We start from the raw sequence: 17,084 nt of genomic DNA, 5'->3' as shown, positions 1-17,084 counted from the left end.
GTCCATCATAATCCTCTTCAGTGGGAGGCCAACATGAAGGAGAAAAACACAAGTAGGTTGGGCCAGACATTTGCCTAAAGCCACATAGTTGCAGAACTGGAGTCAGATCAGCCATTCCCATTTTAGTCTTTTTAAAATTTTAATAGGCTGCTGTACTTTCTTAATTAAACACATATGTGTACATGTAACTGTTACTTTTAAATGTGAGATTTTGTCAACAAATGTAATTATCGTGACTATACACTGCATCAGACATAGTGGTGAGGCAATGCAGCTCTAACAATGGGGCTCACGTACAACTACAAAGTTCTGTTTGCATGCCCATGCTCCCACGCAAATATGCACATAAAAGTGTGCGTCTACATGCAGAATGTGCCCTCTCTCAAAGTAAACAGACTCTGCACATATCCTGCTTCAAGTTATGACTCTTTTATAACTTGGACATTTATTCAGAGCCTCTGCTTCCTCATTAGTAGAAAATAGGTAATAGGCCTGGTGCAGTGGCTCACTTCTCTAATCCCAGTACTTTGGGAGGCCAAAGTGGGCAGATGGCTTGAATTCAGGAGTTCAAGACCAGCCTGGGCAACATGGTAAAACTCTGTTTCTGCAAAAAATACAAGTTTAGCTAGCCATGGCGGCACACCTCTGTGGTCTCAGCTACTCAGGAGGCTGAAGTAGGAGGATTGCTTGAGCCCCTGGGGTCAAGGCTGCCCTGGACTGTGATCTGGCTACTGCACTCCCGCCTTTCCCATCTGGGTGAGAGAATGAGATGCTGTCTCAAACAAAAAGAAATGCTAGTACCTGACAGGTAAGGTTATTAAGACTAATTAAGATACTGCCTGGATGTCCTTAGCGCAGAGCCCGAAACTAATAAAACCTGGCTAAGCCTTGACTGTAATTGTTCTGAAGCAGCACTTACAGGAAATTCTGAGTCCATCACCAACCAGCATTTAAGAAGGAGCACCTGCCCAGAGGAAGTCAGCTTAAGAAGTTGTAAATAATTCTGATGGAGCACAGGCAGTTTAGCAAGTGGCTATCTCTTCAATGGGGATAGGGTTTTGTTGTTGTTGTTGTTGTTGCTGTTTTGAGATGGAATTTTGCTCTGTCACCTAGGCTTGAGCACAGTGCCGCAATCTCTGCTCACTGCAACCTCTACCTCCTGGGTTCAAGCAATTCTCCTGCCTCAGTCTCCTCCCAAGTAGGTGGGACTACAGGTGGGTGCCACCACGCCCGGCTATTTTTTACATTTTTAGTAGAGATTGGGTTTCACCATGTTGGCCAGGCTGATCTTGAACTCCTGACCTGAGGTGATCCACCTGTCTCGGCCTCCCAAAGTGTTGGGATTACAGGTGTGAGCCACCGCACCTGCCCAGGGGATAGGTTTAACTTGTGTCAAGATATCTGTCTTTGATCTAAGTTCAGGCCAATTTCCATTCCCCAAATTTTTGTGGCCGTCACAGACCTAAGACTGACATTCCAGTTTCCAGAGCCTTTGTTCTACTCCAAAATCAGAGTTCAGAGGTTCAATTCATCAAATTCTATGCAGATGCCTTCAAAGACTATGCCTATGTGCACAAAGAAGCCTGCCATATGCTTATGAGCATTAAATGCGTTAATATATGTGAAACAATCATAATAATGACTGGCACATAGCAATAAGTCCATAAATGTTCCTTGGTGTTGCTGTTGTTATTGTTATCCTCCATTTATTCAAAAAGAATGTATCAAGTGCCTGTAGATGTTCTGGGCACAAGATATACAAAGGTGAGCTGAACAGACCAGATCTCTGCCTTCATGGAGCTTAGCGTGTGTGTGTCTGTGCTTGGGAGGGGGAGTGTTTGGTTCACAAAATAAACAAAGTTCAGTATGTCGAGCAGAACAGTGAACGACTGTGCTACCTAGATGGGTGGTAAGAGACTACATTCTTGGTGAGGACAGGCCCATCTCCCTTGTTCGACACTGTCGCTCCAGTATCTTGTGAAAGCCATAATGGGTATCTGATTTATGTTGGTTGACTAAATAAACAAATAGGTGACTTTCTGAGAGGGAGCCCAGTTAAATCTGGCACCACAGGTTTTGGGTTTAGGTAGTGTGTGCAGACATGATGTAAGGCATGTAGTTTGTGGATTCTGTTTATGTGGCAAAATCTGCATCAGAGTATACCTGGGTGGATGTGGGGAAGAGAATGAGGTTATGAAAGCATAGACGTACGTAAGTAAAGTCTGCATATATGTGAGGTAACATGAAAAGTGAAGTCTTTGGTTGTGTGATTTTGAAGTAAATCTGGGCTTGGGTGTGAATCTAAGTGTCGGTTCTGACTGAGGTAAACCTGGACTTGTGTTAGTATGTGAGATTAAAATCTGGGGTTTGTTGTATGAGGGACAGGGCATTAATGAAGAGTGCTTTGCAAGGCAAAATCTAAGAGTGTGTGTGTGTGTGTGTGTGTGTGCGCGCGCGATCTCAAATGTAATTGTGAGTGAGGCAAATTAGGGGTGGTAAAAAGCAAATTCTAGAATATTATATAGAAACCAGGAAAGGGCTTACGTGAGTCAAAGGGCTTTTGTGACTCTCAATGAAGTAAGACGACTTCTCTTTCAGTGTGTGTGTGTTGTGTTGTGTGTGTAAGCCAATTCAGGACTTTATGTGAGAGTGTGGGTTTGCAAGGCAGATTCTAGAACTGGGTGTAATTGTGAGGGTCATCCTAAAGATCAGGATGAGGCAAGTCCGGGGTTCTGGGTAGGATTGTGAGTTTGTAGTAAATTTGAGTTTGTATGTGTTATTGTAAATCAGGACTTGGCTTTGAGATGAATCCACCTGGGTCAGCTGGGTTTTTGTGCATGAGGGACGTCAGAAAGCTTTGTATTTGTGAGGCAAACTAGGGAGTTAGTGTGGGTGAAGCAGTCAAGTGCTTGAGTGTGAACATTTCTAAGACGTCTGAATTGCATGAAAGTGTGTGAAGCAAGGCTGTTGCGCGAGCGGGCAGTGTGCGCCTGTGTGTGCGTGTGCGCGCGCGCCAAGTTTGGTTTGTGATTGTGATGGGCACCGACGCTGCGTCAGCCCGGGAGGCCACGTTAGGGTTGGGGGTGCGTGAGGAGGTGCGGCCGGGCGAGAGGTCCAGCGAGCGAGCCAAGCGCGCCGCTACTCCGGGCCCCTGCGCCGCGCGCTAGCTGGCTGTGTGGCTCTCTGGCTCGCTAGGGACAGGCAGGAATCGGAGCAGCACTGCCGCCTCTGGCGCGAAGGCTCAGGCGCCTCCTCCCGCCCCAGTCACTGTGGCTCGGCGCACGCTGCCGGCAGCTGCCCTTTCCGCCTCTGGGGAAGAAAAACCCGCGGGCCGTTTTCGCGCTTGAACCATGGCCTCGGGCCGGAGAGGCTGGGACAGCTCCCATGAAGACGATCTGCCCGTGTACCTGGCCAGGCCGGGCACCACGGACCAGGTCCCGCGGCAGAAATACGGCGGCATGTTCTGCAACGTGGAGGGCGCCTTCGAGAGCAAGACGCTGGATTTCGATGCCCTCAGCGTGGGGCAGCGGGGCGCGAAGACTCCTCGGAGCGGCCAGGGCAGCGACCGAGGCTCAGGGAGCCGGCCCGGGACCGAGGGGGACACCCCGCGCAGGGGCCAAGGCCGGGAAGAGAGCAGGGAGCCCGCGCCCGCGTCCCCCGCGCCCTCCGGGGTGGAGATTCGGAGCGCCACCGGCAAAGAGGTGTTGCAGAACCTCGGCCCCAAGGACAAGGTAAGGGGGCCCCCGTCACTTCCCTGCTTTCCTTCGTTCCTTTCTCCAGCCCTGGCCGCCATGGCCCGGGCACAACTTTCTCCAGCTCACTTTGCACGGGGTTGGGGGACCAGGAGGAGGAAAGGGGCATCCTCCACTGAGCTCTGCGCGACTTCCTAGCCCAGACCCTGGATTCGCGCGTGTCGCCACTTGCAGCATCTTCGTGCAAGCGCGGAAAGAATGCCCAGGTTCCCCTGCCTGGAGCCGCGTCCTTTACCCCTGCCTCCTCGCCACACTCCTGGGCCATCCGTTCTGGGTGGGTGTGTCAGCCCGGGAAGGCTTAGTGATTTCCAGCTCTTCTCTCTGTATGAGTAGCCAACAGCACAATTGTCTTGCCCCTCTCTGGCCCTAGATTAAATCTCAACCCAGGTCACCAGGGCAGAGGGCAAAGTGATGCTGGGAATATGGGGGTCATCTCCATAGTGCCCGGATGAAAGTACAGGAGGGGCGGTCTCCCCTCTGAGTCTTCAAACATCAGCTGTCCCTGAAACTTTTGGGTGTGGAGCCTCTAGACTAAACACGCGAATCTCTCTCTATGCCTCGCTTCTGTCTTAGCACGCATTTCACATCTGTGTTTGTCAAGAGTGTATTTGTGTACACAGCTTGGCACAAGACCGGGTATCAAGGGGTCCAGCTGCCTCTGCAAGAATAGCATTATATTTTAGAAAATAGACGAGAGTATTAAGAGTGCACATTAAACTAGCATGAGATGCAAATTCCCTGCTGCTCTTAAATGTGCCAAAGCCAATTTCTTCTGTATGTGTATTTTTGAGAAACTTATGTCACACTGAACTGACTGAAGGGATGGCATTGAAATCTAGCTTGCCCTGATTTATGTGTCTATTTCATAGAGAATCAGAGATGTAGTTCAGAAATTGCAGGGCCTGGCAGGGCTGGAGCCTTCAGAGTTCAAACTGAAGCTTTCAGCTGGGGAATAATAGTAATCAGATGCCCTCACCCTTGTCTAGGTAATGGCCGCAAAATCCATCCGCATGTATTATTCTGCACTAATATGGTTAGGAATAATAACCTGAAATGGAAATGTCTGCCTCAGAGCAATTACAGTTAATGCTTATCTAGGTTTTAGTTGTTTTTCCATTAAAATGCAATAAGCTAGTGAAAGAACAGCATCTCTCTCCACTGTTTGATTTTTGAAAGTTTAGACAAACCAACCAACCAGCCTTTAACTGCTAAGACCACCAGGGAAAATAAGTGCTGAAGTTAGTGCTGTTCGAGGATACCACTTGGAAAACAATGTCGGTTTCCTCTGGAATCATTCATTTAGTTTGTGATTTTCACATCATCCTTTTAGTGTGTGTTTCCCCTAAGCCTTTGCTTAGGGGAACAACGCTTTAGGGAAAACTTCTGATATTTTGCAAATGTTTTGGTTGGTACCTAAACTGAAGAAGAGCCCTATAGAAAGGTTATTCCTTTCTTCATGTCTGAGTTGATCCGTATTGAAATGTTCCCTTCCTGACTGGAAGGGGCGGGAGTAGTGATGGAAAAGGTCGGTAACAATTGGTGTGAGTCAGTGCTATTCCCTTTGCTGAAACACCCCTGATGTAAGCCAGATAATATGCTGGGTTTGCAAGATTTAAGAATGGTAACTAGAGAAAGGGAAAATATTCCTCCTTTAAACCTAGCAATTCTCCCATTTTCCTCCCTTTTGCAAACCCTATACTTTTGGCTACTAATTGAGAAATAATAATACAACCTAGGCATCGGCAGCATTTCTAGTGCTACATAGTTATTTGTAAGTTTGGGTTTGCCATCTGCTTCATCCAGGCCATGTTATTATCTCTAATTTGGTTGAATCACACTGTTAGAAGAGACCACAGAGGTTATCAAGTTCTGAACTTGTTGTTTATTCCCTTGAGGGTAGAGATTGTGTATTTGAATTTATCTGTGTGGCTACAATGCTTGGCACATTGGAGGTGCTCAATAAATGTTTGATACACTAAACTTCCTTAATTAAACCATCTGTTTTGCCACATAGCTGGCAAAATGATCATCTGGCCTCTGCTTAAATACAACCATTGTCAGGGAGCTCACTACCTCATGAAGCAACTTTTTGGACAACTTCACTTAAAAAAAAAATTAAGCCCAAATCTGCCTACCTGTAGTTTCTACAAATTATTCTTAGTTCTGACCTCTGGAAATGTAAAGGTAAATATGTTTGCTTATTCTGAGACATTTTAATGATTTTTAGGTATGTGCACTCTTGTATCTGTCAGAAAAGGCTGGGTGATGCCACAGTAACAACCCCCAACTCTCAGCAGCTTAATAAAAAACATAACAGCATATTTCTTGCTATTTGTCCAGTGTGAGTCAACAGGAAAGCTCCATTCATTATTGTGCCTAACTTGATGGAAGCTCCATCTCTACATGTCTGTGAATAGTATGTGGCAAATTGTATACACACTTAATTCCTTGCTGAAGTAATGAACATGATGTATGCTCACATTTCATTGGCCCAAAACCATGTCTATACTCAGCTTGAAAGGAATTGGTGGAATACAATCTTGCCATGATCCTGTAAGACCAGAAAGTTTTGGCAAATAGCTCTAATATCTCTCCCAGATCTGGAGATGAACTAATGGAGTGAAACCTGTCCCATCCTTTACTAGTTATATGACTGTAAGCATGTAACTTAGCCTCTGGGTACTTCAGTTTTCTCCTGTACAAAATAAGGATAATGGTGACTACTTTGCACATAAGTATTCAGTACATATTAGTTATTACTATTACTCTTCAATTTTTACTGCCCGTTACATGTATGAGGGCAATTATCTCCTTCTCCCTAAATTTCTTTCTTACCCTTATTATTCCTAGCTTCTTCAGTTTTCTCTTGTATGAGCATTTTGCCATTCTGATTTCCTTTTCAAGTTATATTATATTACATATTTTGTAAATATTTTTCTCAAAATACAGTGCCCAGAACTGAATACGTTGCTTCAGATGGGATATGGTCATGGCGAAGTGCATTATGCTACTTAATTTTTTGGACTTTTATGGAACATATGCATCTGTGACTTACTATTGTCTCCATGACAAACACCCTGTCATTCAAGCTTTCAGAAACTTTTTTCCATGTAAGCTGCTGTTAGGCCAGGATGTTCCCCTTCTATGCTGGTACAATTTAATTTAAAACAAACCACCCCCCAAAAAAATCTTAACTGTAGAATTTAATTTTTCTTCCTTCTATAATATTTATCACTATCTTAGCTTATTTTTCTATTATATCATAATAATCTTAAACCTTAATTCTATAATACAGCACTTCTACTGCCAGCTTTGTACCATTTGTTGATTGGCCAGTAAGTACCACCTTTTGAACACTTTATGTGTGCCTATCCTAAATAGTGCTCAAAAGGTCGTTTCCTCACACAAAATGATGATACAGATAAGGAAATTGAAACACAGAGACTAATTGTTTAGTCCCAAATCACATAAATAATAAGTGGGGGGAGCCAGAATTCACAATCTGATTTTTCTGATTCCGGAGTCTGTGTATTCACAATCTGATTTTTCTGATTCCGGAGTCTGTGTATTCACAATCTGATTTTTCTGATTCCGGAGTCTGTGTTCTTTCCAGGTGGGGAGGCTGCTTCTTTATGTTAGTATGACCAGCCTGACCATTGTGTCAGCTCTTGACATGTCAATATTATTCAGAGCAAGGACAGATGTTCCTGCCACACTTCTAGAACCCTTCTTCAATTTTCCCACCAGCCCATTACACAGGATACTTTTTGAGACCAGTGGTTCAACGTTGGAGACCAGTTGCTGCAAAATCCTTATTCTTTCAAGTTGATTGCAGAGCTATCAAAAGATATTTTTAATGTCTTGGTAAAATCAAAATATGCTTTGTATCTAGCATACCTAATTGTTAACTTCTATCTTAATAAAATGAGTTTATTTAACAAATTATAATGAGGTTAAATAACAAAAGTGTTTAGCAGAATAAATATATAAAAATGTAGGCCAGGAGCAGTGGCTCATGCCTGTCATCTCAGCACTTTGAGAAACCGAGATGGGCAGATCAGTTGAGGTCAGGAGTTTGAGACCAGCCTAGCCAACATGGTGAACCCCCGTCTCTACTAAAAATACAGGAATTAGCTGGGTGTGGTAGTGGGCACCTGTAATCCCAGCTACTCAGGAGGCTGAGGCAGGAGAATCGCTTGAACCAGGAGGCGGAGGTTGCAGTCACCCAACATCATGCGACTGCACTCTAGCCTGGGCGACACAGTGAGAGTCTGTCTCAAAAAAAAAAAAAAAGAGAAAAAAGAAAAAAAAAAGTCTCTGAGCGCAAAATTCCAGGTTTGAGATACCATAGATGCTAATATAGTGGTTCTAAACTTATCTATAAACACCTTCTTAAATTGTGTATTTAGAGTTTTCTCATAATAGGCATTTGTGTTACTAAAATCCTCAGCATTCATGTTACTAAAATCCTCTGTGGTTGGCTTACACAACTTTTCATTTATAATTTTTGATACTAAGTGCATAGAAAAGCAATTCTAAGTGAAAAGTATGTATTTTTCATCATTTCTCAAGATGCTTTTCCATGCACACAGAATTTTCCTAGCAGTAAAAAAGTTACTAAGAGGAAGACAATTATGATATGGTCTGCCAAAAGCAAATTATATCATAAGGACTTTGTCATCCAGCAAAAACAGAGTAATGACATTATGATTACAGGGGTTTTTATTGATAACTTTCTATCAGGAGTCTTGGGTCATTTCTAGTTTCCTGCTTCCCATGTGGGCCTCTTTTGTGCAAGATGTTTCCTTCATGAAGTTGGCAGGGGCTCTGGGTGCAGAGGGAACAATCTAGAAACAAATGAGATGTGGCTGTTACCTTTTTACCATTTGTCATTTGTCTTGTTTTTCCTGGGCTAAAAGTTTTCAAAATGACTCAGAGAGATTGATGTTCTCCTCCTTACCCTGCACAATGGGAGACAACTGGAAATAGAATTCTAGGCTTATATAAAGGCCTTGCTAGCTATCAGAATCCAAACTCTGGCATGTAAATGAATTTTATAAGGCTTCTCTGACAAACGAAAGTTTGTACCAAAGCTAGGAAAAAAGGCCTCCCGCTTACCTGGCCTTCAGACCACACTTGAACGTGGGAGTAGGTTTCCTTCCCCAAACTTGGAAGTGTTTGTGACCTTGCAGAACTTTGGTTTAGTTTGACAGTAGGCATTTGAGGAACATAAAAAAGAATGCCTTCTCAGTAATGCTGCGATTGGCAGAGTTCCCTCAAAGTAATGGTCCCTGGAGACAGGGTTTTGCTGACAGCTCTTGTAAGTAATGTTTAAGGCAGCCAGAACACTGTCTCTGATGACTTCAGTCAGTGACTCTTACAGCTGATTCTCCTGGTGATTTATTTCCACTGGGCGTTATCCCGACAAGTAATGTTTCTACGAGACAGGGAGTAAAGCTTACAAGGAAGAGGAAATCTGTCTGAGGAGGATGCAATCTGTGACTGCAAATGGATGCAGAAGGTTCGTTTAGGTGTGTGAGCACTTTTAAAATTAAGCTTCTAGGAGAATGTAACATTAAAATATGTTTGTGACAAAGAATAATACTGCATTCAAAAAACAGTTCTACTCCATCAAAGAACATATTAGGCAAAAACAAATAAACAGAAAGTCAAAGTGGATAAAGTATTAGCAGTCTCAGTTTCCAGACCTAACCTTTAACCTGCTGTACAACTTGGGCAAGTTACCTCCCTTCCTTTCGAGCTATAGTTTCCTTCTTTCTAAAACAAAGGGGCTAGACCAAATGGTCCCTATAGTAATGGTCTTCTTGTAAACTTTCTTAATTGTGCATCTTTAAACAAAAATTTTTTGAGCGTGCTCCATATTCCTTGTGTGTGTGTGTATATATGTATACACATATGTACATATACATAAATTACATATGGAAATATCACACTAATATCTTTTGACTGGTTGGGCATTGTGGCTCATGCCTGTAATCCCAGCACTTTGGGAGCCAAGGCAGAAGGATTGCTTCAGCCCAGGAGTTTGAGACCAGACTGGGCAACATAGCGACACTCGGTCTCTAAAAATAATTTAAAAATTAACTAGGCATGGTGGTGCATGACTGTGGTCCCAGCTACCCAGGAGGCTGAGGTAAGAGGTTTGCTTGAGCCTGAAAAGTCGAGACTGCAGCCAGCCGTGACTGGAAGAGGTGACAGTGAGACCCTGTCTTTAAAAAGAAAACATCTTATGATCATCATAAAATGTAAATAAAAAATCTAAACTAAAAAAGAAGAGATACAAAAAACCCAAATATAAATTATGGTTGTTTTCCTTTATCCCAGTGGCTTGTCTTGTCCAACCAATTGGGTGAGTGCTTGGGAGTCTATGATCTCTAGCCTCATAGATAATAGTCAGTGGTTCTAACAACTTAGTCATTAATGAGTCCATTGTCAAGAGTTCTTCAGTGATAGATGCCCTTTTATTGAACAATTTTTGGGAGACAGTTCAAAACTGTTGAAGGCTTGTGATGAGGTTACAGACCAAGTGCTGGTTAGTGCTCAGCATTCTTTACAAATATGCATGTGGAGGTGGACCGATAGCTTGTGGCTAGCAAGGGAGTCCCCATGTCTCCCTTTACCTGCTGATTTTTGTCTTTACTCATCTTTGCAAAAAGCATTATTAAGCTCCAGCTATGTAGGTGCACAATGAAAAATAAATGTTGGAAAAATGAAGATATACCAAAGAGATCAGCAGTAAGAAAACCTAAACATCATTTTCTCATGATCTTCTGGAGAAAACTGCCATTAACCTAGGAGTGTATTTTCTTCCCATCTGTGTGTGTATATGTATATGTGTATGTGTGTGTGTGCGTATCTGTGACATGCATTTTTTTTTCCAAAAGTGAGGACATGCAGTATTTCTGTGTTTAATTTTTTTTTTTATCATTTAGTATGGTCTGAAGGTTTGTGTACCCCCAAATTCGTAGGTTGAAATCCTAAGCCCCAAGGTGATGATACTGATTTGGTCATGAGCATGGAGCCCTCATGAATGGGGTTGGTGCCCTTAAGAAAGTGGCCCTAGAGAGCTGCTTTGCTCCTTGCACCAGGTGAAAGCGGGCCTCCACCAGACACTGAATCTGCCTTATCTTGGGCTTCCCAGTGTCCAGAATTGTAAGAAATACATTTATTATTTATAAGCCACACAGTTTATGGTATTTTGTTATAGCAGCCTGAGCAGACAGATATCACCTTTTTAAAAAAACAAATAAGTTTGAATTTTTAGAGCAGTTTCGGATTCACAGTGAAGTTAAGAGAGTACTTCCCATATACCCCTGTCTCCATAAACACACAAGCTCCTTCACTGGCAACATTCCCCACAGGAGTGGAAGATTTTTACAACTGATGAACCTACATCGACACATCATTGGCCAGATGCGGTGGCTCACGCCTGAATCCCAGCACTTTGGGAAACTAAGGCGGGTAGGTCACCTGAGGCCAGGAGTTCGAGACCAGGCTGTCCAACATGGCAAAACCTCGTCTCTACTAAAAATACAAATATTAGCTAAGTGTGATGGCGGGTTCCTGTAATTCCAGTTACTCAGGAGGTGAGAGAATCGCTTGAACCTGGGAGGCGGAGGTTGCAGTGAGTCCAGATCTCAACACTATACTCTAGCCTGGGCAACAGAGCAAGACTCTGCTGGGGAAAAAAAAAAAAAAAAGAGAGAGACACATCATTATCACCACAAATCCATAGTTTACATTAGGTGTTGCACATTTTATGGGCTTGGACAAACATACAATGACAGGTATCTACCATTGTAATATCTGATAGGAATTAGTTTTACTGCCCTAAAAATCCTCTGTGCTGTCTCTATTCATCATTCTCTTCTGCCCCCAACTCCTGGCAACCACTGATCTTTTTACTGCCTCCATAGTTTTGTCTTTTCCAGAGTGTCGTATAGTGGGAATCATACAGGTTGGCTTCTTTCGCTTAGTAATATGCACATACATTTTCCCCACATCCTTACATGGTTTGATAGCTCATTTCTTTTTCTTGCTGAGTATTTGGATGCACAGCAGTTTATTTATTCACTGACCTGCTGAAGGATATCGTGGTTGCTTCCAGGTTTTGTTGGTTATGAATAAAGCTGCTATAAACATTCATGTGCACATACGTTTTGTGTGAACATAAGTCTTCAATTCATTTAGGTAAATACCAAGGAGCACTGTTGCTAGATCACATGGTGAGAGTACATTTAGTTTTCTAAGAAACTATGGAGTTTCACTCTTGTCACCCAGGCTGGAGTGCAGTGGGGCCATCTTGGCTCACTGCAACCTCCGCCTCCTGGGTTCAAGCAATTCTCCTTTCTCAGCCTCCCGAGTAGCTGGGATTACAGGCACCTGCCACCAAGCTCGGCTAATTTTTGTATTTTTACTAGAGATGGGGTTTCACCATGTCGGCCAGGCTGGTCTTGAACTCCTGAGCTCAAGTGATCCACCCGCCTCGACCTCCCATAGTGTTGGGATTACAGGCATGAGCCACTGCACCCGGCCAATTATGTTGTTTAATATCCACGTATTTGGGGATTTTCCAGCATTCTCTCTGTTATTTATTTCTAGTTTAATTCCATTGTGGTCCAAGAGCAGCTTGCATGATTTTATTCTTTTAAATATGTTAAGATGTATTTTATAGCCCGGAATGTCACTTCTCTTGTTGAACAGTTTATCTGTGCCTCGGAAAAATGTGTAATCTACTTTTGTTGGATGAAGTAGTCTATAGATGTCCATTTTATCCACTTGATTGATAGTATTGTTTAGCCCAACTATGTCTTCATTAATCTTATTAATTTTCTGCCTGCTGGATCTGTCCATTTTCCTTCCTTTCTTTTTCCCTCCCTCCCTCCTTTCTTTCTTTCTTTTTCTTTCTTTCTCTCTTTCTCTCCCTCTCTCCCTCTCTCCTTCTCTCTTTCTCTCTCTCTCTTTCTCTCCCTCCCTTCCTTCCTTCCTTCCTTCCTTCCTTCCTTCCTTCCTTCCTTCCTTCCTTCCTTCCTTCCTTCCTTCCTTCCTTCCTTCCTTCCTTCCTTCCTTCCTTCCTTCCTTCCTTCCTTCCTTCCTTTCTTTCTTTCTTTCTTTCTTTCTTTCTTTCTTTCTTTCTTTCTTTCTTTCTCTTTCTTTCTTTCTTTCAGCTTGACAGGGTCTTGCTCTGTCACCCAGGCTGGAGTACGGTAGCATGATCATGGCTTGCAGCTGTGACTTCCTAGGCCCAGGTGATCATCCCTCCCAACACAGCCTCCTGAGTAGCTGGGACCACAGGTGTGCACCACCACATCTAGCTAATTTTTAAATTTTTTTGTAGAGATGCTGTCTCCCTATGTTTCCCAGGCTGGTCTCAAACTCTCAAACTCAAGTGATTCTCCTGCCTCCACCTCCCAAATTGCTGGAATTACATACATGAGCCACCATGTCCTGCCCATGATCTGTCTATTTCTGATAGAAAAGCATTCAAGTTTCCAACTATCATAATGGATTCATCTCTTTCCCCTTGAAGTTCTTTTAGGTGTTTGCCTCATGTATTTTGATCCTCTGTTGTTTGACACATACCCTTGAGGGTTTTTATGCCTTCTCGGAGAATTGATTACCCCTTTACCATTATGTAATGTCCCTCTTTATTTCTGATAACTTTGCTTGCTCTGAGGTCTATTCTGGATGAAATTAATACAGTTATTTGCACTTTCTTTTTTTTTTTTTTTTTTTTTTTTTTTTTTTGAGACGGAGTCTCGCTCTGTCGCCCAGACTGGAGTGCAGTGGCGCGATCTCGGCTTACTGCAAGCTCCGCCTCCCGGGTTCACGCCATTCTCCTGCCTCAGCCTCCGGAGTAGCTGGGACTACAGGCGCCCGCCACCACGCCCGGCTAATGGCTAATTTCTTTTTGTATTTTTAGTAGAGACGGGGTTTCACCGTGTTAGCCAGGATGGTCTTGATCTCCTGACCTCGTGATCCGCCCGCCTCAGCCTCCCAAAGTGCTGGGATTACAGGCTTGAGCCACCGCGCCCGGCCTGCACTTTCTTTTGATTAGTGTTAGCATGGTATTTCTTTCTCCATCCCTTTTCTTTTAATCTCTCTGTGTCTTTATATTTGAAGTGGGGTTTTTGTAGTTAACATAAAGTTGAGCCTTGTTTCTTGATCCATTCTGACAATCTCTGTCTTTTAACTGGTATATTTGGATCATTGATATGCAAGGTGATTATTGTTATAGATGGATTATATATGGATATCTACCATATTTGTTAATGTATTCTATTTGTTGTCTTTGTTCTTGGTTCCTATTTTTGTCTTCTATAATTTTTTTGTTTTTTGTGGTTTTAACTGAGAATTTTATATGATTCAGTTTTCTCTTCTTTCTTAGCATATCAATTATACTTCTTTTTTTCAACTTTTTAAATGGTTAACCTACAGCTTGCAACATATATTTACAAATAATCCAAGTCTACTTTCAAATACTGCTGTATTATTTTATGAGTAGTGCAAGTACTTTATAATGATAAAATATTCCTAATTATTTTCTCCCATCTCTTGTATCATCACTTTCTTTTGTTTCAACTATACAGAAGCAGATATAGGTACATAAGCATATATAGTAGAATATATTATTGCTATTATTATTTTGAATAAACTGTTATCTGTTAGATACATTAAGAATAGGAAAAACAAAGTTTTTATATTACCTTTACTTATTTATTCTCTGGTGGTCTTCTTTTCTTTATGTAGATTCAAGTTTCTGACCTATATCATTTTCCTTCTCTCTGAAGAACTTCTTTTGATGATTCTTGCAAGGCCACTTTACTGGGAACAAATTCCCTCAATTTCTGTTTGTGTAAGAATGTCTTTATATCTTCTTCACTTTTGAAGGATGATCTCACAAAATTCTAGGTTGATGTTTTTTATTTCTCTCAATATTTAAAATATTTGTATCCACTCTTTTCTGGTTTCTGAGGACAAGTTGGATGAAATTTTCATGTTTGCTTTGCTATAGGGAAGGTATTTCTCCCCTGTGGCTCCTTTTAGATTTTTAAAAAATGTTTGATTTTCTGAAATTTGAGTATATGTCTAGGTGTAAGGTTTTTGTTTTTGTTTTTGTTTTAACATTTATCTTGCTTGCTATTCTCTGAGTTTCCTGGATCTGTGGTTTAGTGCCTGATGTTAATTTGGGGAAAATTGTTAGTCATTATTGCTTCAAATATTGCTTTTGTTCCTTTCTCTCTGTCTTTTCCTTTTGGTATTTTCATTATTCATTTTACACCTTTGGTAATTGTCCCACAGTTCTTGGATATTCTGTTTTGGTCTTTTTTTAGTCTTTTTTTTCTCCCTGTATTTCAGTTTTGGAAGTTTTTATTGTCATATCCTCAAACTTGGACATTCTTTTCTCAGCTCTGTCTAATCTACTAAATGAGCCTACCAAAAGCATTCTTCATTAATGTTGCAGTGTTTTTTTTTTTTTATCTCTAGCATTAGAATTTCTGTCTTCTTACCTTATTTATCTGTTCTTCCATGTTGTCTACTTTTTCTACTAAAGCCCTTAGCATCTTAATCATAGTGTATCTAAATGCCTTCTTTTGATCATTCCAACCTTGCTGCCATAGCTGACTCTTGTTTTGATGCTTGTTTTAGTCTCTTTACCCTGGGTTTTCTGCCTTTTAGTATACCCTTCAATTTTTTGTTGAGAGGTGGGTCCATGTACTGAGTAAAAGGAACTCTAGTAAACAGGCCATTAGTAATGTAGTGGCAAGATGTAGGGGAAGAGAAAGGGTTTTACAGTCCTATGATTAGTTCTAAGTTTTTTGGTGTGCCTGTGCCCCTGGACTGTGAACATTTCAAGTGCTTCTCAGTATTGCGCTGGCACCTTATATGAGAAAGGACAGGGGGAGGGTGCTGGAGTTGCATATTTTCCTTCACCTGCTGAAGGCTGAGCTCGCCAGAGTTGGGTATTATTTTGTTCTCCAAGTAGGTTAGGCTCTGACAAAACTCTAGCAGCTTAGGCTCTAATAAAGTAGTTTCTCCGGAGAGCATATCTTGTTCCTATGAACAGCATGCTTTAATGTATTTCAAAGTGGTTCCTCTCTCCTCTCCCTGACAGAAGCAGGAGAGAATTTTTCTCCAGTATTGACTATGAGGTCCTGGCAGAGTTCTTGAAGGTAAAATTCACATGCTTCCGCCACACCGCCCTGCTGCCGCCATGACTGCATCTGAATTTTTTAACTCTCTGAGTTATCCGTATCTAGCATCCAGCAATTAACCAATTGCAGTTCAAGTTTTCCTATCCCAGGCTATTTCCTATGGAAGTTTCTGCTTATGGGTCTCTGTGTAGGTATATGTGATTCTCTGTATCTGTCTGTCTGTCTACCCAGTTTTGGGGGAAATGGTTTGTTCTGTGACCTCACTTCTCTGCCAGGTCTAAGAAGAACTGTTGATTTTTTTGTTTGTTTAGCGTTTTAGTTGTTAGGATGGATGATGACTTCTAAGCTTCTTAACATGCTAAACCTGAAACCTTAAACTACTTCGTAGATTTCAATCATCCTGGCATCTTCACAGAGCATCAGAGATGTTCTAAAGCATAACTAACAATGGCTCTCTGTTACTCTATTTTGATGTGTCATATATTTAATTACAAATTTCCTTTAATAGGACATATATGTTTGTATTTTCAGTTGTGGTTTTATATGTACTTTCTCTTCTTTTGTTGTTATAAGCAAGAAGGTGGTAAACCTTCTTCTAGATAATCTTTGTGCACATTCATTTCATTATCAATGGAAAATTCCTGTAAAAGGCTGCATGTGATCATTTTTGTGCTGCAGGAATACTGAGCATGGGATAGATGCTTTCTACTTGAAACTTTAGGGGCAGGACTCTGGGGTGTGCAAAATCAGGGGAGCCTTTCACGTAAATTCTCTAAGAAAGAGGAGTGCAACCTGGGATGGAGGCAGTTGAGGCATCAGAAGTAACATTACTTGGGCCACATTATTCAGTAGATGAGGTGCAGGGGCCATAAGAGCCATATAAGTGGGATATTGTAAAAGACATGGGAAAAGGAAGAATTTTATTTTACTTTATTTTTTCATATTAGAACATTTTTTATTTTCTTAAATTTTATTTTAAATTCAAGAGGTACATGTGCAGTCCTACTATGTTGTGCAGTGGTATTATGTGTAAAGGTAAGGTTTGCCCATTACCCAAATAGTGAAAATTGTACCCATCGGTAATTTTTCAGCCCTCACTCCCCTCTCACCCTTTCCACTTTTGGAGTCTCCAGTGTCTATTATTTAAGAGAAAGAA

General features: G+C 41.8%; 1 protein-coding gene across 1 annotated transcript in view; it reads left to right on the top strand.

Moving 5' to 3' along the window:
- Positions 1–2,862: 2,862 nt before the first annotated feature.
- The window catches only part of DPYSL3 (dihydropyrimidinase like 3), a 115,062-nt gene continuing 100,840 nt past the window's right edge, over positions 2,863–17,084 (top strand). Inside the window, exon 1 of the mRNA XM_001102251.4 lies at positions 2,863–3,731. Coding sequence (XP_001102251.1) covers positions 3,351–3,731 — 381 coding nt within the window. The 5' untranslated portion in view covers positions 2,863–3,350. The remainder of the gene's footprint in view (positions 3,732–17,084) is intronic.

Source organism: Macaca mulatta, chromosome 6 (genome assembly GCF_049350105.2).
Source record: "Macaca mulatta isolate MMU2019108-1 chromosome 6, T2T-MMU8v2.0, whole genome shotgun sequence".
Classification (NCBI taxonomy): Eukaryota; Metazoa; Chordata; class Mammalia; order Primates; family Cercopithecidae; genus Macaca; species Macaca mulatta.
The sequence above is the reverse complement of the archived record's forward strand: the minus strand, read 5'-3'. Positions and strand labels throughout refer to the sequence as shown.